Source organism: Vitis riparia, chromosome 3 (assembly GCF_004353265.1).
Source record: "Vitis riparia cultivar Riparia Gloire de Montpellier isolate 1030 chromosome 3, EGFV_Vit.rip_1.0, whole genome shotgun sequence".
Classification (NCBI taxonomy): domain Eukaryota; kingdom Viridiplantae; phylum Streptophyta; class Magnoliopsida; order Vitales; family Vitaceae; genus Vitis; species Vitis riparia.
The window spans coordinates 498,320-521,591 of NC_048433.1; the positions used below are offsets into that span (position 1 = coordinate 498,320).

General features: G+C 36.9%; 3 protein-coding genes across 3 annotated transcripts; 1 reads left to right on the plus strand and 2 right to left on the minus strand.

Annotated features, from left to right (window-relative positions):
- The first annotated feature begins 167 nt into the window (after nt 1-167).
- LOC117911282 (epimerase family protein SDR39U1 homolog, chloroplastic) lies at nt 168-7,726 on the plus strand. The gene is made up of 13 exons (XM_034825583.1): nt 168-350; nt 446-514; nt 1,404-1,479; nt 1,752-1,811; nt 2,205-2,323; nt 3,151-3,195; nt 3,376-3,454; nt 4,263-4,324; nt 5,254-5,356; nt 5,685-5,745; nt 6,062-6,132; nt 7,123-7,262; nt 7,346-7,726. The coding sequence occupies exons 1-13, from the start codon at nt 270-272 to the stop codon at nt 7,451-7,453; spliced, it is 1,074 nt and encodes a 357-aa protein (XP_034681474.1). The 5' UTR covers nt 168-269; the 3' UTR covers nt 7,454-7,726.
- A 349-nt stretch (nt 7,727-8,075) lies between these two features.
- LOC117911283 (ubiquitin fusion degradation protein 1 homolog) lies at nt 8,076-15,102 on the minus strand. Its single transcript, XM_034825584.1, has 10 exons — nt 15,084-15,102; nt 14,474-14,512; nt 12,736-12,813; nt 12,354-12,378; nt 12,232-12,264; nt 12,001-12,122; nt 11,738-11,868; nt 10,566-10,789; nt 8,664-8,914; nt 8,076-8,554 (listed from the first exon to the last, which is right to left on the minus strand). Exons 2-10 carry the CDS (start codon nt 14,474-14,476, stop codon nt 8,462-8,464), a joined length of 960 nt encoding a protein of 319 aa, XP_034681475.1. The 5' UTR covers nt 14,477-14,512; nt 15,084-15,102; the 3' UTR covers nt 8,076-8,461.
- A 4,414-nt stretch (nt 15,103-19,516) lies between these two features.
- On the minus strand, nt 19,517-22,603 carry LOC117911138 (arginine decarboxylase). The gene has a single exon (XM_034825343.1). It carries the CDS (start codon nt 22,023-22,025, stop codon nt 19,863-19,865), a length of 2,163 nt encoding a protein of 720 aa, XP_034681234.1. The 5' UTR covers nt 22,026-22,603; the 3' UTR covers nt 19,517-19,862.
- Between the last annotated feature and the right edge of the window lie 669 nt (nt 22,604-23,272).

Sequence of the window (23,272 nt, forward strand, 5' to 3'; positions counted from 1 at the left end):
TTCGCAATTGGGCCAAGCGCGAATAAAAATATCAATTTTTTTTTCTTTGTAAAAATAACCAACTTTTAAAATTAAATTCCCACTACAGAGGGAAAAACATACACGAGAAAATAAATAAATAAAATCAGATGAGGTGTGGCTTCAAATCAAACACCTCATGAAATAACATCAACAATCTTTTTTCATCTTATATCAAAGGAAAATCTGTGACTTCAATTCTGGTTCATCGTCTTTGTTTTCACTAAAGGGGTCAACCCAATTGCTCATAAATGGAGCTCTGCAGAACCACTGCTGCATTCTCATGGGCTTACTCCATCTCTCCTTCTCTTCACTTCCCTCAACGCTTCTCAGTTAGTATATTCTCTCATTTTTCCTGCGTTTCTTGTTTCTTTAACTACTGATTTATTTATTTTTTAAATAACATTTTAATTTGTTGTTTATTTAGATGTGTGAGAGTAAGGGGCTTAGAGTTTGTTGCGCCGTCAATGCCAGTGCTTCTGGGCAATCTCAGAAGGTAATGCTTTTCAGACTATGGCCTTTTTGGGGGTCTCTTTTACTTTCTGTTTGGTTGCCGAGAAAATGGAGGGAAATTGGGATTTAATTTGGGTATTCTTAGGTTTATTTTTATTTGTGAACGGGAATCACAATTTGGCTAAGTCGAATTGAATTTACCTCTGTAAAGTAGATTTTTTCTTTTTCTTTTTTTCCTTTTTTTGGTTTCATGGGCTAGAAATTTTTGTTTTGTTGTCTACTTCCCAACATTTTCTCACCGAACAAACAGAACGTTAATGATTGACTTTTCAGACATTGTAGTTTCTGTCTTAACTTGGATGAATTAACTGTTGGGTTGGTTCGAAGTAACAGCCTTTTTGCATGATATAGATTACTGAGACCGTTTTTGTGCTGCCAATCTCAAAAGTGGTAGTGTCCTTTATATGTCTCTCTTGGTTAATTTTCAATTTGTGATTGAAAACTCTTCATATGTTTACTTCAATGCCTAATGACATTATTCTCAAATTACTCCAAATTACTCGGTGAGAAACCTCTTTGACAGGTGTTTGCCCAAAGTTGAACAAGATGGGTGAGGCTACTAGCATTTTGTTTATTGGCTCCCTCTGCTTGTTAGACTTGCTCCATCTAACAAATTTGTTTTCTTCACAATTTAAATGAATGATACTCATTTGGCATAACTTTGGGTTGTGGCCAATCATTGGTGTAACCCAGCTATTGGGTGAGTCTTGCTTCACTGTTGCAATCTAGGGCTGCACATTTGGTGTAGCATGAAGGGTAGTTTTTGACATGGAAAAAATGTTCAAATTTTTCACAGCTTCTTTTTTGGCATGCTTGGGTAGGATGGTGTTGGTTCCTTAGGGACTTCATTGACCTTTTACGGTTTGTTGCAGGAAAATCAGATGATTGTGTCCGTAACAGGAGCAACAGGTTTTATAGGGAGAAGATTGGTGCAAAGGTTGCTTGCAGGTTGTAGTTACTCCAATGGGCTGTAACTTTGTTAACTAAGAATTATCATCAAAGGTGTATGTAGAATTGGACCATAATAATTTGAGTCGGGTTTGAGTCAGTTGGTTCTCAGATTGTATCCACTAAACCATACATACTCTGCTGTAATATTTACCATATCACACATTGTTTCAGACCCTCCATGTTGCATATATTATGTTTTGAAGTTCTGAATGATGTACCTTTATATCAGATGGGTTAAATCCCTTCCCTTTATTCCCATTGGAATGCAGATAATCATCGTGTTCATGTCTTGACACGGTCTCGATCGAAAGCTCAGTTTATTTTTCCTGGTAAGAAGGTAATAAATACTTTTTTTTTTTAACTTTTTACATATACAATCTCCCACATAAAGTTGAAAAATAAAATTGTAATTTATTTTTGGTTCTTCATAATTGTCACAGCTTGTAACCATTTTTTATGGTTTATGGATTTTCATAACTCTTTTATTCTCTTCTATTTTATTTTTTCTTTTGGTCTTTTATATTCATGTATACTTAGAATCAACTTTCTCTTCTTCTTCCTCTTCTTTTTCTTTAATTTTAATTATTTTAAAACTTTTTTATTCACAATTTGGAGCTCTTAAATTTTCCTTATAACACTGAAACAATACTCATTCTATAGTCTTTTACCAAGTATTGTTCCACTTAACTCTTATTCTTTTTTCTACATCCTGGAATCTGTAGCCAAGGACTTTCGAGGAATTGTAATTGCAGAGGAGCCAGAGTGGAAGGACTGCATTCAAGGTTCAAATGCTGTTGTAAATTTGGCAGGAATGCCCATAAGTACAAGGTGGTCTCCTGAGGTTAGTATCAGAAGTGTATCGAACTAATAGTTTAATCTTTTTTTACATTTTTATCTTTCGAGTTATACACAAGAATTAGTCAGAATGTCACTTGTTTCACAGTATTTTACAGTTTCTTTTTCTGGATCCTCTGTTTGGTAATTTGTTACCCAGTACCTGTATGGCTTAGTTTCTAGGCCTTGAGACTCAGGACACCCTCTTTGATTCCAAGGGTGCAAGCCAATACCTATATATGCCCAAGTATTGCGGTTTCAATACCCATTCCAAGTCATAGTTTTCATTGACAGGGTGGTTTTGAATTAGTGCTTATACTCTATTATGGTGATACATTCATGCCTTTTAGCACATCAGTAATAGATCAGTAATCTATTATGGTGATAAATTAGTGCCAGGTGAGAATCAGTGTTGAGTAGTGCATTGGCCAGCTGTAAAAATGGTGTGTCAATAATCGATTAATCGGTTCCAACATGTGTCACTTATGAGCTGCATATCCCCTGATACAGCCATCAAATCACTCTATTTATTTGGATGAACAAGCTCCCCTGGGGAGAGTTAAACTTATTTTTCATGTTTTCAATGAATTTTTAATTCAAGTAATTATAGGGAATTTTTGTTCATAATATATGTTTCATGCTTCATAGTATGTTATGTAAAATACATATTTCTTATGCTGCTACCAGTTTGCAACAATGCTAATGATTAACATTTTTGTTGCATATGACTTCGATTAGCTCTCAGTGCTTCGCTGGAGTTGAACATATCAGAATCTTCTGATGACATATTGCATCATTTAATACTCAAAATTGAACAAATGTATTGTATTGCAGATAAAAAAAGAGATCAAGGAAAGCAGGGTCAGGATTACCTCAAAGGTCACCACTGTTTCTCCTTTACCAATATCTACCTACTGCGATCAACCCAAACTAAGTTCTTCTATTATTTTTTTTTTTTTGATAAATCAAACTAAATTCTTCTATTATTGATGCAAAAAGTGACAAGAATCTACTTCTCTCTTCTGGTTGTTCATTTGACTATTTCAACTGATTATGAAGGTTGTGGATATAATAAATAACTCACAAGATGAAGTTCGGCCCACAATTTTGGTTAGTGCATCAGCGATTGGTTACTATGGTTCGTGTCCATCACAATTTCTACTCATACTTTCTTTTATCAAATCATTAAATAACATGTATACATCAATTCTTTTGCTTATTTAACATGTTTCTTAGTTTAAATGCATTTTTAGGTCTTAATAAAGATCGCCTCTGGGTGCAATTTGACATACTTATGATATAGGTTCTAAGAGTGTGTTTCCATTGTAATTTGTAATAGTGCCAAAATGAAAATTTTGTAATAATTATATTACACAAGGTGCAGTAATAGTGTATACAAAGTAATAAAGCTTCCATCAGGGATAAGTATAGCTACTTGTAGGGCTACATTTGGCTTTTGAAAAGTACCAAGGACAGGGGGAAAATGCTAAAGAAAATGATTTTTTTATATTTGAATAACATGAAAAAAGGTAAGAAAGGATAATATTAAGGAAAAGAAGGGAGGGGGAAATGCTAATAGATTTTCCTCCATATTTTCCTCAAAAAGAGATGGGGAAAGTGCATTCCTTAGTAATTTACTTTTTCCCCTCAACTTTTCTATGGATAATCAAACTTACTTCTTTCTTTCTATTTTTCCTTTTTATTTTCTTTCCATGAACTTTCTAAGAACCAAACATAGCATAAAAGAACATGTGATTTCCTCACTTGAAAACATGGTTTTTTGACAAAGGAACATCCAAACTATCAACTCCCAGCCTCCCTTGGCTTGCTTGTCTTTCCTTTCTCTTCTGGAGATTGATGAAGCTTCAAATATATTTAATATATGAACCTTTGGCTTCTATATGATCATACGCTGAAATTTCATTTTTCTTTTTTCAAATGCTCAGGCGCAAGTGAAACACTAGTATTTAAAGAGCAAAGTCCATCAGGAAATGATTACTTGGCTGAGGTAAACAAAATGATTATTTAAATTTCTTTTCCATATGATTAAAATTTCTCTTGTTAGATAGAAGTTAGCCTCAGTAACATCTTATGCATTTTCTTTCTTCCTTTCCTTCTTTCTTTTTTGTCTTGCATTTTTTCAGTATATTACTTGTATGATCTGTTACTTATCATATTCTCTCATTTAGTCAATGTTTTGGGGAAGTTGCAAGTGTGGTTAATTGAGATACTTGATGTGCCATGTTAAAGCAATTTATTGAGCTAAAATTTTATAATATTTCATCTTATACAGCAGTTGTGGAATCCATTTGCATTTATTGTGGAAAACAGTATTGCCGCAATTCCCTGCTTTTCAAGTCGAAAGAAATTACTAATTTCTTCTTTTGATGGTGATGAATTTTGAATATGTTTATCACCTTAACCTTTTTGTGGCAATTGCAATTGTTTTTGGCTTCCTTCCAATGTCAATATTATCTGGTCAAACCATTCATACAAGTAATATCAAGTCTTTTGACTGCCATTTTGAGCACTTATTTTCCACTCGCAAAGCTCTTATCCATGCGGTGTAAGTGTGGGCCAAATTAGAGTGAGAAATTGCCCTATTCGGGTTGTGGCTTATGACTTGTGCAAGGAAGTCAACGGATATCAATGCCCCTCACAAAATTTTCCCTGGCATATTGAAGAAAAAGATAAAAATCCTGAAGAACCTACTGTAAGATGTGATAAAGGCAACTTGATGTTTTCCTTTCATATTCATTTATCCAGTTCATTCCGATGATCCTCAAAACTGGTAATGTTTCATTAACATGTAAAGGGAGACTAATAAGAACTTATCTTATCAGTAAACTTCTGGCCATGAAATATAATCATATCTTAAGTTTCCACATGGAAAGCCATAAGTGTTTTACTGTTCTAACCTTTGACTTACATAATCAGGTTTGTAGAGAATGGGAAGGCAAAGCATTCAAAGTAAATAAGGATGTTCGCTTGGTGCTTATTCGAATTGGTGTTGTTCTTGGAAAGGATGGTGGTGCTTTAGGTATCATTTTTGTCATTTGAACCCTTTTCTGCAAAGAATGGTTGTGTATTCCACTTCTCAGTTTTTTTGTTCATCTGACCAATCTTCTCCATTTAAATAATTTGATTCAAGGTATTCATTTGGTCAGGCTTGTCCATGGGCTCTAGATGAATTTGGAAAATGACTTCCCAAAATAATAATTGTCTTTCATGTTTACTTTTGTTTCAATTGATAATCTTACTGAATTTGCTGCTACAGTTGGTTAGTTGAATTTGGTTCGCCTTAACCAAATATTCACATCTAAAAGCTTCAATCTGGCTGGCATACTTACTGTTTTGAATCTCTGCAGCTAAAATGATCCCTCTCTTCAATTTGTTTGCCGGTGGACCTTTGGGCTCTGGTAAACAATGGTACTGTACTCAATTTTTGTCTCCCATTCAATCTTATCAGTTACCATTTAACACTTTCTACTGCTTATGTGTCATTTGGTTAGTGTTTGTACGCATAAATTGAATTTTTTGTCACTTGCAAAACCAAGAAATTTATTTCCAAAATGCTAATAAAACACTCTCTAAATGTCATGTTTATTTATTTATTTTTCTCACTTCAGAAATTAGGAATCAGTTAGATAAATTGAAATATTTCTGAGGATTGATTGAATCATGGTTCTAATATATTAATTTTGGCCTCCTATTCCAAAACATTTATGTGCTTTTAATTATGTAGGTTTTCCTGGATTCATCTGGATGATATAGTGGAGCTAATATATGAAGCATTGTCTAATCCATCTTATACAGGTTAGAATTTTGTTTATAAGTTGAATAAATTCTCTTGTTATTCTTAAATCAGAAAATTAAGGGCAACCAAATATTCGATGTAGGATGGAGCTGAACTATATTACTGTTTGATGCTTTATCTGACTCACATTCACTTTTATTTCTGATATCAAGTCTGCAAGCACGTACAAACAAGTAAATCAATAATAAAATGTCCCATCCTAACCACTATGGACATTTGATACCATATTCTAATGTTTTTCTGGAAATCTAGGTGGTCTTTAGAGTCACTTTGAAATTCCTAAAGTGGGAGATTCACGAAGTTAGGCTCTTGTCTATTAAATTTAAATGGGTTTGGGAACATCTTGAAGGAAGAATGGCTTTTGGTAGCCTATTTCATGTTGTCATATAGAAGGATTTAAAATAGGTCAAAAGTTTATGTAATTTTCTAGGAAATAGCTTTCTTTCTTCAAATAAGTATTCCCGTTCAACTTCATGCAAGAAGAAGCCAATATTACAAAATTACTTTAAGCACATAAATTGTTTGTTATACTAAGAGAAATGTAATCAAGAAGCTTGCACCTTAATGTATGTAGTTACGGTAAGAGTTCAACTAAGACCAAGTTCTTCTTTGAAGTTGCATTCAAAACTCATCCTTATTTCCCTTCCCTTTCACTTCATGCTGTAATTGCACTGAATTTCTATCATATGGTTTTTAAGAAATTACAAGATTTTCCCTTAAACCCATAGAACCTATTAAACCATCTGACTCCTTCCTTTTTTTGGTGTTCCTGATATTTCCTTTTCAATTGACCCCCTCTTAATGTAATTGGATTTTCCTACTGTATATACACAACTTTTTTGGTAAATGGCTGGATCAGGTCTGGAGTAGGCCTAGGTATGAAATTCATGTTGTCACATGTATAAGTAAAAAAAAAAGGGATACTTGGTTTAGGGTTTTACTTTTCTTCCTTCAACTATGGAACTGAGTTTCAGTAATCCGAATGTTAGGAGTTATAAATGGAACTGCACCAAACCCTGTCCGTCTGGCTGAGATGTGTGACCATTTGGGAAATGCCATGGGCCGACCCTCATGGCTGCCAGTACCCGATTTTGCACTCAAAGCAGTCCTTGGAGAAGGTGCTTCTGTGGTAAGAATTTCTCCCATATCCTCCCTTTTTGGTTCTGATTTGAATCACATTATGGTAAAACAAATGACTTGAGCTGATTACAGGTCTTGGATGGGCAAAAAGTGCTCCCTGCTAGAGCCCAGGAGCTGGGTTTCACATTCAAATACCCATATGTGAAAGATGCACTAAGAGCCACCCTTCTTGGGAGTTAAGATGTAATGGGATATGCACATTCTTTATTTTTCAGAAAAAGCTTCTCAAAAGTTGGAGGCATGGAGTGAGATTCAAGTGATCCAGATTTGAGTCACGCTTACTTCTGCTGCGCCGAAACCATTTTGTCCCTTGAAAATAAGTTACAAATTGTTAGCCTCTCTTCTTCCTCTGTTCTTTCAAAATTAGTTGCAATTATTTGTGGTAATGCACCAATAAGCCATTTGCAATGTATTTTATGAAAATTTAAAGAGACTACTTTTCTTTCACTCTCAGATTATATTACCTGTGAGTGCCTAATACATAGCAAGGAGATGCTGAGTTTTGAGGCATAAAATTGGCGACTTTGATTTGAAGATATTGCCTGTCCGGAAAGCTGCATTGAGAACATAAAGCAGTTTTCTATTTCTGAAAACATATTTTAACAAACTTACTCTAGAATTGCTCCCAAGGAGAATTTTGTTTTTGAAATGATTGAGAACAGTTTTCGAAAATGCTACCATGCAGGCCCCAAGTTTTGGTGCTTAAGTTCTATTATTTGGCAGTGTAGGCAGGCAACAACAGGACTATTAAGCATTGATCAAAAGAAATCGAGTGTTGCTTGCATGTGTAACATGGAGAAACTTACTCCTCAAACAATACTTCCTATATATGAGATTTCATGGTATAGTGACTTCGAGGGATCATGATCAACAGAATAGGACCTTTCTACATTGAGGGAAAAAAATGGAGGTGGGTGGTCTGTGGGGTGATAACAGACCAAACCCACATAAGGACTCCCATGAAGCAATTGTATGGGCACAACTGGAACCCTATTCTGAATATGAAGCTTCACAATCCCATGAGATAAGTTAAATGTATTTTTCTTCACTTTGAAAGGAAGACTTCCTATTGTCTTTTGATGATACAGATCTAAGTCAAATATAATTCTTTTGTATTTCCTGATCCACAAAAGGACAAATGAAGCAGAACAAGATTAAGACCAGAGACACCCATCTCAAAGAATTCATTCATCCCTTCAAAGAGTACTTTTTCCCTGAAAAAGGCTGGAACTTCGGCTCTTCTTTCTTCGGCTCCTCCTGTTTAGTGGCTTTTGCAGCTTCCTGCAGGAGTAAAGAACCATCCAAAATGAGCAGAATTGTATCAATAGCAGCTTTTTTTGAAAAAAAAAAAAACCATTTTAGTTCTGAATGGCTGATGAAACAACAGTACCTTTTGTGTTTCCTTAGGAGATCGATTTACATTTGAACCAAAAACGAGCTTCCCCTGAGACTGACGAGAAGAGCTTTGTGAACTAGACCCTGCAGAAGGCTGCCCACTACCACGGTTAACAGGTCGCTTGTCTTTGGACCCCGAGGATGAAACTGGTGGAGGCTCATACTTCTGAGGTTTTCCATCCAACCTTCTACCTACTCCACAGAAGGGGTTGAACTTTGGTTCAGGCTCTACTGGAGCTTCTTGAACTGAGAACAGAGATAGACAATTTGTCTTAGAAGAAGGGTACCCAAATCTGCTAATTTAATGACATTAAAGTTTATACATTGAAATTTCCAAGAATTCCACATGAGAGTTTGCTTCAAAAAAATTATCGAGGGAGTATTTTCCATTCAACAAGAGAAACTTATCACTACTTATGCAAAACATTCCCATTTATCAACTTCTTGCCACCAGTGGGGGAAGACACCTAAAAAATCTCACACAAACAGGCAGATTCATATTTCCAATTGACAAGTCAAAATACACAATAGTTGAACAGACAGATACTTTTCCAATTTATATGCTAATTTCCAATATTAAAATATTTTTCATCATATTTAACTACACATGTACGATGTTATCATGATCAGATATCCTGTGTTTCAACCTAATCAAATTCACCCACAAAGTGTGCTATAATTTCCAAATCATCATCTACAGTTTACAGGAAAAAAAAACCCCAAAAGAATCAGTTAAGTAGCTAGATTTTCATCTCCTTGAGATCTCTCTAGCAGCATATGAATTGAAAAACAGTTATAAATTAAATAGAAGTATAGCTTTGCTACTACAGTTTTACGCAACTCCCATTGGATCCTATGAAAAGTTTAAAATAGTGTGGTATTTAGTGACATAATGTGAACCCCTTTCTAGAACAAACACTATCATCACATCTCCCACTCACACCCTAATAATAATACTATCGATCTAGCTAAAATTTCTCATAGTAGCTTTTCTTTTCTTGTTTTTTTTTTTTATAACCGAGGAACCTTCCATGACCAAGTCCTTAGGACTCTCCATAGGGACCCAAACCTCGGGGTGTCGACTGTCCCGCAACAACCAGCACCAAGTAAATTCAAGGTATCATCAATGGCAGGATTCGAATCCAGGACTATGTGCCACTAACTGGGATCACGCTTCCCAGTGTTCACCCTGACCAACCGAGCTACCCTGACGGGTTCCTCATAGTAGCTTTTCTTCTTAACTGCTTTTTATGTATTAGACAATTCCTTGCCAGGTTCACTTTCATTTCAGCATTATGTACTATGTCTGGATTGTAGAGCATGCATCAACAATTCAATGGCCACTATAATTCTCACGTAACTTATACAGTATTTTTTTAATCACTTATTACTCTCAAGTTATCACATGAATGGCGCATGACAACAAAGGAAGGGTAAAAATCATTCATTTACTTCATACTTTGGTGTGGTCTTTTTAGCATTTTTTAATGCTTTTCTTGTTTGCCTATCGAAAAATATATATATATATCATTCATTCGCTTGTCCAAAAAAATTATCCACCAAGTGTTATAAAAAATAGGTATGGGATGAGCTCCTAGAACACATCATGTACATATCCTTACTATCAGAGGTTCACAACTTAACCTTAGGTACAAAAGAACATTAAGGATAGTGTTGCTTCTTTAATAGTCAAACCCAAGTAGATGAGATTATGTCTTTGACGATTTGCTCGTTACTCAACTTACTCTAGAGGGGTATAGCAGCTCAACAAAGAAGGGAGGAAGAGGGTAAGGGGCTAGTGGGCTTGTTGGAATGGAAGCCTAGAACCATGATGGAATGAAAGAAAGACAATGTGAAATAAATGAAACATAGCTAAATAAGCTGATGAGATGTTCACCTTCAGCTGCTGCCTTGCCCAGGGGAACAGGTGCAACAGGCTTTTCTGGTTCTTTGTAATCAAGAGGAGGTGCAAAATCCACCTCACAGTCTGTCTCAATGATACTTATAGCATTAGAAGGCTTTGTCTCTACAATATCTATGTAATATTTCTTATTATTATATGCCACCATGATACTATCTCCAGTGGTTAAGCAGGAAAAGTTCCTTAGTGTTGTCTCCAAGCTGCATTATAAAAGAAGTGAAAAAAGATAAATTAGTGTACCTGCTACACATATCCATTAAATGACATAGATGAGCATCAGATATTTTATCAAAAAGATAAATGTACATAAAAATCATAGAATGATAAGTGAAAAGGTTCTCTAACACCTTCAAGCTTCAAATTAAATAAGCATATGATCAGAAATTTTCTTCCAACTTACAAACTTTGTAGAAGGCAGTAGTAGTTATACTGAAGTTCTCCACAGCATTTTTTTTTTTTTTTTTTTTTTTTCTGTTGGATAGGTCAGTTCTCCATAAACTTGTAATTAGAAAAAATAAAAAATAAAAATAAAACAACTGCTCTATTAAGAAAAGTTTCTGTGACTCACTGGGAACCTTGTGACTGTACCAATTAACCCTCCAAAATACAATCCTTTCATCCCTAAAAATCTCTCTGGACAAAGGATAAAAGAGAGACTCTGAGAATCTCCAACATTATCCCTTTTTGGCTTTTGCATAGAGAGAAATGAACTGTTCAATAATAGGAATCTTGCCAACGTTTCAAACAGAAGACAAGAGGCAAGAATACTAGACAAGTTATATGAGTTCTTGGATGGATCAAATAACTGCCCACCAATCAAATTTCACTTTTGTGGGGTGGGGTGGCAGTCTATGCTACCTGACCCACCTAGGAGTAGGGAAGAAGCCGTCAAGTACAGCAGCAGCCTCTATGTTCAACACATCCATTCCCTTATGTGGCTACCATCAATTCAAATAACGAGGAAACAAAAAACCATGTACACCATCATGCAATTGAAATTGCACATCATGACATGATATATCATAATATGGATTACCATTTTCAACTTCAGGATTCCCCTCTCTTGCAACAGCATAAAATATTGATGAACATCAAGAGACACCTTACCTACCTTCTCCTAGCAATAAAGATTATTAGCAACAACTCACATGGCTTTTGGGTTTGAAATATCCAAGAAGTCTGTTGTATGGGGCTGTAGTTTTACATATGTTCCCTTCGGAAGAGTCACATTTTTCACCTGCACAGTGTCTCCCTCTTGTAATAGCATGTTTTCCATCATCTGACAGGAAACAATTAAAAGGATCACAACAGGAATGAGTGCCCTGGAGACATCTGCAGTAGTAAAACTGACCTACAGCAAAATATGTTTGCAATACCAGGCTTATACAGACAAATACTTTTGGATGCCTACCCAATATGGCATATAGATCATGCCCTCTTCAGCTATGAATTCCAGAACTCCACAATGGGAGACCCGCTGAGCAGCAGGATTACTAAGTTCGAACAACATGGGATAATCAATATGAAGAGAAGCTGCAGGATTAAGTTATTTGTTATCATCGTAGATAGGTTAATTAAGAATCTGAAGTGCATCAACCATATAACAAATGCCATAACATAGGTTCCAACTAAAAGAACTAACCTAGGCGGTCAAGGGCTGAGGGAGGCATTATAACTGAAACAACATAAAGAAAACAAAATCAATAAAGATTAAAAAGAAAAGAAAATTAAATCACAACCAGTAGCATGAACTTGAAGACTTACTTTTACCACCACTTTCTATCTGTGGCTGCAGGATATGAAACAACAAAAATGGAGTCAGAATTATGGAAATGTTGACAAAAAGGACAAGAAAAAGAAGAATTTCTTTCAAGTAAAACATAGGGTTGCAAAGCCCATGCACATTGATTAAAAGGTGCCACGCTTCAATTAGCTTTAGTGAGGAGACAAAGTTTTGTATATTGGAAAGTCCTTGGTTGAGGGCATGTAAAATATCACAAAACCATAAAATCAGACAGCCAAAATGAAAAACTAAACGAAATTAAAGGACCAAAAACAAGCTCACATACTAAGTTCTTGTTGTTGCATACAAGAGGTGAGTCTAGGGACAAAACTAAATTAGCACATCACAAGGTAAGTATTGAACCTTATCTATAAAAGATGCAGGGTAACATCGATATTTCTGCTCGAATGACATTCCATGATATCCATATCCACCAAAATACTGCAATGTCACAACCAACAGAGTGAATAATAATAATAACAAAAACTATTAATATATAATAAGCAATTATTCAATACTGTCAAAACATATAACAATGTTATTTACAAGAACCGAGGTAAAATAAAGGTGTAAAAAGCTATGAGTTTTAGTAATGGCATCCTTGCTTCATGGTTCTCTCTTACCCCTGTCCTTTCATTCTAGTTGATTATTTCTGACCCATCTCTAGCTTTGGCTAAGAATATACAATGGATTCTAATGTGCCTTCTAATGAAAACTAAGCAAAGTTCTAACATTGGAAAGATATAAAGAAAAAGAATGAACACTAGGCTATGTTTGGTTCTTGAAAAGCGTTGAGGAAAGCAAAAAAAATGATAAGGAAATGAATCTTTTCCTTTTTTAAAAAAAAAAAAAAGTTTGGATAATATAGAAAAAGGTATAGGAAAAAAAAATATTAAGGCTATGTTTGGTTCTCAAAAAATTTGAGGGAAAATGTAAGGTAAAGAAAATAGAGAGAAAAGTAGAATAAAAGAAAAAGTGAAAAAAAATAAAAAACAAATTTAAAGTCAATAAATTATTTTTGTATACTACTTCAAACTCCTTTCACTTATTTTAAGTTTTCGAGATAAAGATTTAATAATTAAAAAATTTATGAGTTTCTAATTAATTTTAATTATATTCAATTTAAACATATATTCCATATTACAACCAACCATGAGAAAATAATTTTTCTTAATATTTTTTTTCCTTTCCTTACCACTTTTTGGGAACCAAACATAACCTAAGGAAAAGATGGGGAAAAAATTGTCTACAATTATTCCTCCCCATTTACCTTTAAAAAAAAGCAAGGTGAAGTTTGTGGAAAGTGCATTTCTTAATGGTTTAATTTTCCTTCCCTCAAATTTTTCATGAACAACCAAATAAGAGAAAGTTTTATATTTTTTTTCTTTACCATTTTCTTTTCTTACCTCAAACTTTTTAAGAACAAAATGTAGCCTTAAAGTGATGAAAATAAAAATAAAAAGCATAACAAGAAACAAGGAGAAATCATCATTTGTCAAAACTAATTAGGCTACAAAAGAGGATATAAACTTGTAAGCAATTGTCGTATTTCAAGCTCAAACATAAAGCAGCTGATTTTCAAAGGGAAATTTACAACAATAGTAAGAGTATACCATATCCAGACATTTTTTTATTATCAAACATAGCATAACAATTTCATTTTGCCTTTTCAAAGTCAAAAACAGGTGGAAAATAGTTTACTATATGACTGAATGGTTCTCAACTCCATGCTGCCAACGAATTTCAGCTCCACCTTATCTCAATTTTAAAAAGTTTCCCTCCACAAATTTAGCATGTTATTGGTAGCTTCACAACCTTTCAAAAAATGGCACTTTGCAGAATAATATGGTTACAAGGACATAATAAAATATCATACCCATTTGAGTTGCAAGTCATAGTAATTATTTAAATAGAATTTTTACTTGTCATGAATGGTCAATTTAGGTGTGCACCATTCAATAATGGAGGGCAAACCTTGCCCATCTCCAAGTTGAACTTACAAAAACATTTAGCCAAACTGTGGTCAACAATTACATATGCATTCTCCATCCCTGCACACCCATTATTACCAATAATTATTCAGTACAAAACCAAAACATACCATTTTCTATTCCCACCGATTAATCAGCCGCGGAGTTCCCTATCATAAGACAAACAACGACAATTCTCCATTATCGAAATACCCAATATGGAAATTTAAAAGAACAGATATTATAATTATTGAACTAAGAATATCCACCAATTCTTGCTATATTTCCAATGAATAAAGGTCTACAAATACACCGTTTTCAGAATTATCATCCACAACGTGTTTGGTTGCAGAAAGAATGCCGGATAAGGAATAAAAGGAAAATTGATTTCCAGCATTTTGCTTCTTTGCGATCCAGAAAAAAGAACCTTCAATCAACTGTGCCTTCCTAAACCTATTTGGCTCAGTTGATTCAAGTACTTCAGTTTTTCTTGGAAAGCAAGATACCTCAAAAAGAGAGATTCGAAATCATATTTTCCCCCATTTCCCTCAGTTTTCTCGCCAAACAAAAAAATATTAAAGAAAAATAGCACCAATTAAAAGGATTAGGTCTAAGAAAACGTAAAAATTTAAAAAGATTAATACTTAAAGAATCGTGGAAATTCAGATCTAGAAAGGGAAATTGAAATCGAAAGCTAACAGAGAGTGAAATATGTGAAATGGAGAGTGGGAATAGCAATACCGAGCTTGGAGGAAGAAGATGAATTGCAGAGAGGGACTATAGACGATGATCGAAGAGCAGAAACGGAGTTTAAGAGCATTATAAGGGGGAGAAAGGTTAAGATGCGCTGCGGTGCGTGTTACGCACGCTATCTCTCTAACTGCCACGTGAACGGTCCGGATACTCTGGGCTTTTCTTCTTTGGGCCTCACCCACCTCCCAATTAGTACAATTTCAGGTTCCAATATCATGGGCTTTCTTGGGCCCCAACCTTAATCGATGGCATTTTGGGCCCCCAATTATAGGCTTGGTTTTGGGCCTCCTGATGCCAGGCTGGACTCTTAGGGCCCCTAAATTGCCCCATTTAAAATGGGCCTCTTTCTTTTTGTCCTTTGGGTGCTGGAACTAAATTTAACTTTCTAATATATCGGTGTCCTGTTTTACGCACCCATTTTTTTTTTTTTTAAAAAAGATATTTTTAATATTTTTTAAAATATAATATATAATCCCACGTGAACGGTCCGGCTACTCTGGGCTTTTCTTCTTTGGGCCTCACCCACCTCCCAATTAGTACAATTGCAGGTTCCAATGTCATGGGCTTTCTTGGGCCCCAACCTTAATCTATGGCATTTTGGGCCCTTGGACTCTTAGGGCCCATAAATTGCCCCATTTAAAATGGGCCTCTTTCTTTTTGTCCTTTGGGTGCTGAAACAAAATTGAACTTTCTAATATATCGGTGTCCTGTTTTACGCACCCATTTTTTTTTAAAAAAAGAAGAAGATATTTTTAATATTTTTTTAAATATAATATATAATAAAAAAATACTAAAAAATTATTTTCTATTTGATAAAAAAATCAAATATAATTAAAATTAACCAAAACTTATATATTTTAAATTTTTTTTTATCTATTTTCTTTTTTCTCGCTTTTTTTTTTTTTTTGGAAAACTAAATGTATATTTCAAATTTATTCTAGAAAAAAGGAAAAAGAATAGCATTAATTGTGAAGACAAAGTGCTTATTTGAAAGGTAAACTGACTTAAACTAAAAAATATTTACAAAAATTGAAGAAAATTACACCCAAAATCTATTCGTAAAGCAAATTCGGAATGTGGTATCATTCTTCTTTAAATTGGTAATACAAAACCTTCAAAAAAACACATCATTTGCACTTCCCTTTTGTCTCTTTCATAGCATGTTTTTTTTAATAAAGATGTTTATATTGAGAAAAATTGTAATATCCCAATATGATAAGGAAAAAAGTTTAAGATATTATGTGTATGGATTTCTCTAACTTTAAAGGCCCTTTCGGGTTGAAGGGGACAATATCCACATAATTGAGAGATAGATTGTTGTAACTGATATCAAAATTGATCTCCAACCCAAATATGAGAGTTTGTTTAACCTTATTAGGGATGTCTGATAATTTAATCTCACATTCCCTGGTAGAATGGACAATATCCTTATGTTAGAAGGGAAATCATCAGGCAAAAAGACCAACCATGGCAAAGACAAAGCTAAAAGTGCAAGAGTATTTTCATCTGTGCGTACTTGTGGTAGTTACAATAAGTTATATTACTGTTGAAAAAGAGGGAAACTTATAGATAATCACAACCCCTGTCGGCTACACAATGAGAGTCACGTGTACCAGAATTCAAGGTCATCAAAGGAAGAAAAAAAATGAAAAGAAGATTAGACAGCAATCAAAGATTAAAGTTTTGATTAAAAGAGCTCATACAAACCACAATATATTCCATGGTATCCAGAAAGTGAGAAGTGCTATTTTGTCCTACTAGAACAATGAAGTCATGAGGCATGTAGTAAGGAAAAGGCTGGTCCTCCACTGAAACACAAGGATGAACCATCTGCAGGGCATTTCATGTTGAGCAGCACACTTAGCTACCCACCTGAAAAGAAAATTAAGTGCAGATACATGCATACCGATATTGTCGGCAAACTCCATCATTTGCTTCATCTGTGCTAGCCTACAAGTCCATCTGCAGAAAAATAAAATCATTAGCTTTAGTTCTATCCTCAGCATCAGTAATATTTCCTCTATATCCAGCACAGATTATGCTCTTCTGTGCTAAGAAAAGGGGCAACATAGGATTGATCCTCCCAAATATGACAGCCTACCAAAGGGAAATGCAAAATTACCCGACTACTATTTCTCAGGAAGGTGCATTCACCATTCTGGATATGACAACCCACTAGAGGAAAGGTGAAAAGGGTACCTATTTGTTTAAATTTTCTAACTTTCAGCAACCCAAAGAAAGTAGCAATAAATTAAAAACTTTAGACTGGCAGCAGAATTCACATGCTACATACCAAAAAAACAAAGGAAATCCTACCCACAGAAACAAAAAGTCCAAAACATTATGTTATGTGTCATGTGTTCCCAGCAGAGAGATTTCACGCTTTTCCAAAAATTTATACAAATCAGGCTTCTGTTATGAGTTACCCATGATGATTAACAGATAAGTCTCTAAGACAATTTATTTATTTAGTTTTGGGAAGAAGGGAAGAACAAAGACAAAAGCTGAAAAACCTATAGGGCTGTGGTCCCCATTAAGCAAGTTGATAACATGGCCAAGGGTGATAATGGTGAAGTCTGAGTCAGTGTCTGGGACTATGTAGGCCAACTGGTATGCAAAAAAATTAGCCTTACAATAGGTATGGACCATCCTGCATCCCCAATTTTTCTTGATCAAAGTCCTACTGTCTTCAATCAGAGCCCTGATATGGTCCCTCCTGGCTTCGATCAGCAGAACTAATAACTTGGATGATAGCCAGCTGGGAATTGGTTTCACATATGACAATGCTCCCTCCATCCTTCTTCCCACACCCCACCATGAGACCATAGTGAATCACTTCTAAATCAGCTGTCACACTGGAACAAGTCCTAAGATTAGCGGTGAAACCCAACAGCCAACACACCTATGGTCGTCTCAGATTGAGACCGCAGCTCAAGCTGCCCCTAGGTTTTCTCATTAAGAACGTCCATCAGTTTTCACATGTACTCATAAACATCAAAGGAGGTTCCTGGTCTCAGTTTTATAACATAAGGCATCTTATGTAAGATGCCAATCCAAACAAAAACAACAAAATTGTACTAATCTTGTTATTGTATCCTTCTTCCCTTTCATCAAACTTTTTGCTTCTCTAAGGATTTCAAACCTTTATCTAAAACCAATTTGTGAACTAATAAGTGAAGTCACTGTGTTATTGATACCTTGCCCTCATGGACCCTCTAAATCTTGGGGGACTTTATCCAAACGACCCTTTTGTGTTTTCAGTATATTATATATTTGATCACCAATCAGAAAGAAAAAACAAGCATCTCTTATGGTCGACAAAAATCGACTGCTCCCATGTGTGTTCAAACGAAGTCCTATATGACATGTTGAACCATTGAACCTTCTAGGAGGTGCTCACAGCATGGGGACACCATCATGCCTAAAGGGGGAAAGATTCAGTGGAAAATTACAGGTCTAATCAGCATACAATGCTGTTAATAAACACACTTGATTAGGCCCCAAACACTGTGATTTTGGCTTTATTCATGCTCCATATAATTGAAGCAACCCATATTCCACTGCGCCCACACCCCACAAGCCCCAGTGCACCAGTACCAACTTGCAACCTCAGCCTCTGAGCCTATCTAAGAGACTGACCATTTCTTAATTTTGAAGTTAGAAATGATTTCATCCTCCTTATGACTCATATTTCGTATCACATTCTGCTTGTTGAAACCCATTTAGAAGCTGTAACTTGATAAAATTTTGACAGCTCAAAGCTAGCTATTTAGTTCACAGTCAGTCTCCTTTACACCTCAATGCCATTTCAAGTTGTTGATCTTCTTAGCTACACAACATTTGCTTGTATGAAGTTGCAACCACCACAACTCTAGTTCTTTTATCCTATACTCCACTTGGTTCACATCATCTATCCCATACTTTCCTGAAATTTCTCTCAATCTTAGCCACATGAGACATGAGGCTGTACACACATCCCCTAAAATTGTGGCTAGCTAAAGAATTGTCTGCCTCTTGGAAGACCCAATGTCTTTCAATGTTTTTATGATGAATCAAAGATGACACTTGGACTACATGGATGGGAAACCTACCACTTCCACCCTGAGGATTTGTTTATTCAACCCAATAATCACAACAATTTACTGTTCATCTCTAGATATATCCTACTTAAATCACAATCACATAATAATTGATTACTCAAGCACAGGTCAGGTCAAATTGGCAAGCCAAACTACGCTCACGAGACAGTCTAAATCAACATGACCCCACAGAGAATAGATTTCAGAATCTTGTTATCTGACTTTTGTCCCAGAGCTGACCCCATTTCCATTTCTTTTCTTCTACAAATTAATACAGCGAAACCAAACCAACCAGAAAAGGGCCTACACAAGATCACAAGTGAACAAAGAGAAGGCAATAACTTCAGAAAAGCCACCAATAGAACATCCATCAACCATTCAGTTGCAGCATAAACTGATAGCTTCAGAACATGCAGCATTCTGGTTAAAAGAATGTGAAAAGGAACAAAAACACTGCAACTGCTTTTTAAACTAAAATTTCCAAAGTTTACTAGATGGAAATAAAAAGATTACAGAAAAAGGGGAATAAGATTCCGAATCTACAAGGGTCTGATTCGGGCCCATTCCCCTCTCTTCTTCACCGAATTCAGAAAACTGTTCTAACCAAATTAAAAAAAAAAAAAAAAAAAAGGAAAAAAAATTAAGGCGACCTCCAGGACAAACAAAACATGGGGATGCCAAGACTAGCTCAAGCAAAGCAGTAAGACCAATGGTCATCATCCCCAGCAGCAGAATCAGCAGCACGACTGTAGTTGTCTTCATTGCCATAATAGTAACCGCTGTTAGTCATGCAGCAAGAAGAACCCGCCACAAGATAGGGCATCTTGTGGAAGGAAAGGGCAAGTCCACTAGCAAGAGAACCATTGGTCATACCATCCTCGTGACCGCACTCCTCAGCGCGGTGCTTAAGTGTCTCGAACATGAGCTCAGGCTCATGCTGCATCACTCGGAGCACATCTCCGCAGGAAGGCCCTGGCATGGCACGCGTCACTGCGAAGCTGTGAGGTCCATCGCTTTGCAACACCCGAACAACACTCGGGCCACCAAACAGATTGTGCAAACCACCGAGCGCCTCCTCGTAAGCCCCGCCCAAGAACATCCCCAAGTAGTACTTCCCACTACCACCAAAAACAACATCTGAACCTTCTAGTTCATGCAGAGGCAAGCTTGACTCACCGCCAATGAACTTATCAATCTTCCCATCACTGTCGCAGGTCAAATCCGATAAAATCCCCCTCGCCCCAGGCCTCTGGTCGAGTCGGTGAATGGGGACTATAGGGAACAGCTGCCCAATACCCCAGAAATCAGGAATACATGTGAAGACTGATAAATTCACATGGTAAGTGCGCACTGGATCAGTGGCACCAACCTCCTTGGAAACCAAGTCACACAGCCCATCAACGTCAGCAAGCTGTTCAATACCTAACGACCCTTCCTTGAATTGATCAACACATCTTTGCTTCAATTGATCAGCAAAACGCAAGCAAGTCTCATACTCGCCACTAACTGCAGCAGCAGCCAGATTCTGGTAATCAACACGGGCTTCCTCAGAAAGTCCCTCCACAAAGCGCTGTAAACTGAGTGAAGTAGCAGGCGAATCATGTACACTTGCCGAAACAGCCTCAAATATCAAAATTGAATGGTGAGAGACTAAAGCCCGGCCACTTTCACTGCAAATCACAGGGTGTTTCACTGACTTGCGATCACATACATGCTGGACAGCTTGAACTACTGCCATAGCATACTCTTCAAGCCCATAACCAACAGAAATATCAGACTCACTCGACTTCGATCCATCATAATCAATACCGAGACCCCCTCCAATGTCAATGACTCGCATATGAGCACCGAGACGGACCAATTCACAGTAAATCTGAGCAGCTTCACTGACCCCATCTGCGAGCAAGTCTGTAGAAGGAATCTGAGATCCGATGTGGAAATGCAGTAATTGCAGAGAATCAAGCATTCCTGCTTGTTCAAGCTTTCTTACTACTCGCAAAATCTGTGTCGTAGTCAACCCAAACTTCCCTTTCTCGCCAGACGTGGACCCAAAATGGCCCGCGTGCTTAGTCCTCAGCTTTGCTCGGACACCAATCACCGGATGCACGGAAAGCTTCTGGCTTAGATTAATCACCAGATCAAGCTCTTCCTCTTGCTCAAGAACGATCACAGTATTCAAAGCAAGTTTCCTCGCAACCAGAGCAAGCGCAATGTAGTCAGCATCTTTAAAGCCATTGCAGACCAGAAGAGCTTCAGGGTTTCCTTTGCACAAACAGCTCATGGCCAGAAGGAGCTCCGGTTTGGAACCAGCTTCGAGGCCGAACCGGAAAGCCGACCCGAACTTCACGACATCTTCCACGATGAACCGGTCCTGATTGCATTTCACGGGGAAAACACCTTGGTAGTGAGATTCGTAGCCTTGAGATTGGATTGCGAAGTCGAACGCAGACTGCAGAGACTCCAGACGATTCTGGAGCACATCAGGCAATCGAACGATGAGAGGAAGCTGCAAACCGAGTCCTCCCGCAGATTTCGGATCCGAAACTTTCTTAACGATCTTCATCAGATCAATCTCTTGATGAGGAAGGGTGTTCTTACCGTACGGACGAACAGAAATGTTGCCGGAGGTGTTAACGGAGAAGTACGGCGCCCCCCAACCGTTGATCCTATACAAATCCGCCGAGAGGGATGGGGACCAATGAGAATGTTCGCCGGTGGCGAGAGCTGCAGCGTTGTTTGTCGCCAGAGGATCGCCGGCAAATGGCACCGGCGCGGGAAGAGAGCTATCCCCGGCAAAGGCGTAGCCGGGAGGCGCAACAGCAGCATCTACGCAACAAGCCAGGGCCGGCATCTCTTCCCCGATATCAAAACAAAATGAAAATGATGAAAAAAATATAGGGTTTTAGATCTTCGATTGTGAAGGTGGGGGCTTTAGAACCCGCCGAGGCCGGAGCCCCGGCTACCCCCTCAAAAGAAGCAATAAAGATCGGAGAAAACAGATCCGGACCCTAACTCACCCTTATGACACTCAATTATCCCCACGCCTGACCGTCAGAAGACGATTTTCCAACCAAAACACAACCTGAAAGGCCTAAAAACTCAAAACCCCGGCAAAGATCTAAACTTTCTGAATAAATCTCACCATACAGATCCGCTCTGACCACAAAGAAAATGAAGAATACACGAAACAACACAGAAAGAAAACGAACACGGACACAAAACCAAAACTCGTTCAGAGATCTCAGAATTCGGCGACCGAAAGGGAGAGGAGGATGAAAGAAAAGGGAAATAAAGGAGCGAGAAAATAGTCGAGAAAATAGGGGGAAATGGACGGAACCCTAACGGCGGCGAGGGAAAGAGAGACGGCGAGAGCTAGGGTTGGCGTTCAACTCCAAAGACCACGTTAACGAAGAAGAAGCGGGCGAGAATTGCATGAAAGCAGAAGGTGCTTTATATAGTTGCGGAGAGAGGTTTAGTGGGCCTTGGCCCACCATTTGGGCCGAAATAAATATCTGTTTTTTTTTTTTTCCCAAATTCTCGTGCTTTCCATTTTGCCCTTTTTTTTTAATTTTTTTTTCTTTGGGTTCTTAGATAATCAGCGGCGAGAAGCCGCGTGGCCCTGGCAATATGGAACCCTTTTCTTTCAGTCCTTCTCTCTCCTGATGGTTATCGTCTTGCGTGGCGAGAAAATACGAGTATGTTCAAAATATCGCGAAATCTGAGACATACGTGGTGAGAGGAAAGCAGCAGGAAGTTTCCTCTGGATCGGGGTTTCCTTTAACGTCCATGATTTTGCCACGTCATCGATGGTTGATGCTCCACTCCCCTTCCCATTTTCATTCCCTTGACCGGTGTGCATTTAATCACTCGAGAAATAAAAAATTCTTTAAAATCTATTACTTTCGTTAAGTATTTTTAAATTATTTAATTTTTATGTAAAAAAAATTATATAAATTCAAAGAAACATTTTAAAATTATTGATTAACTTTAAATCTTTTTTAAAAATAAGGTAAATATTCTAAATATTTTTAAAACACTTATTTGTTTCTAGAAGCTAAAATGTTAAAAACTTTTTTAACATTTTTGTTTAAGAAGTCT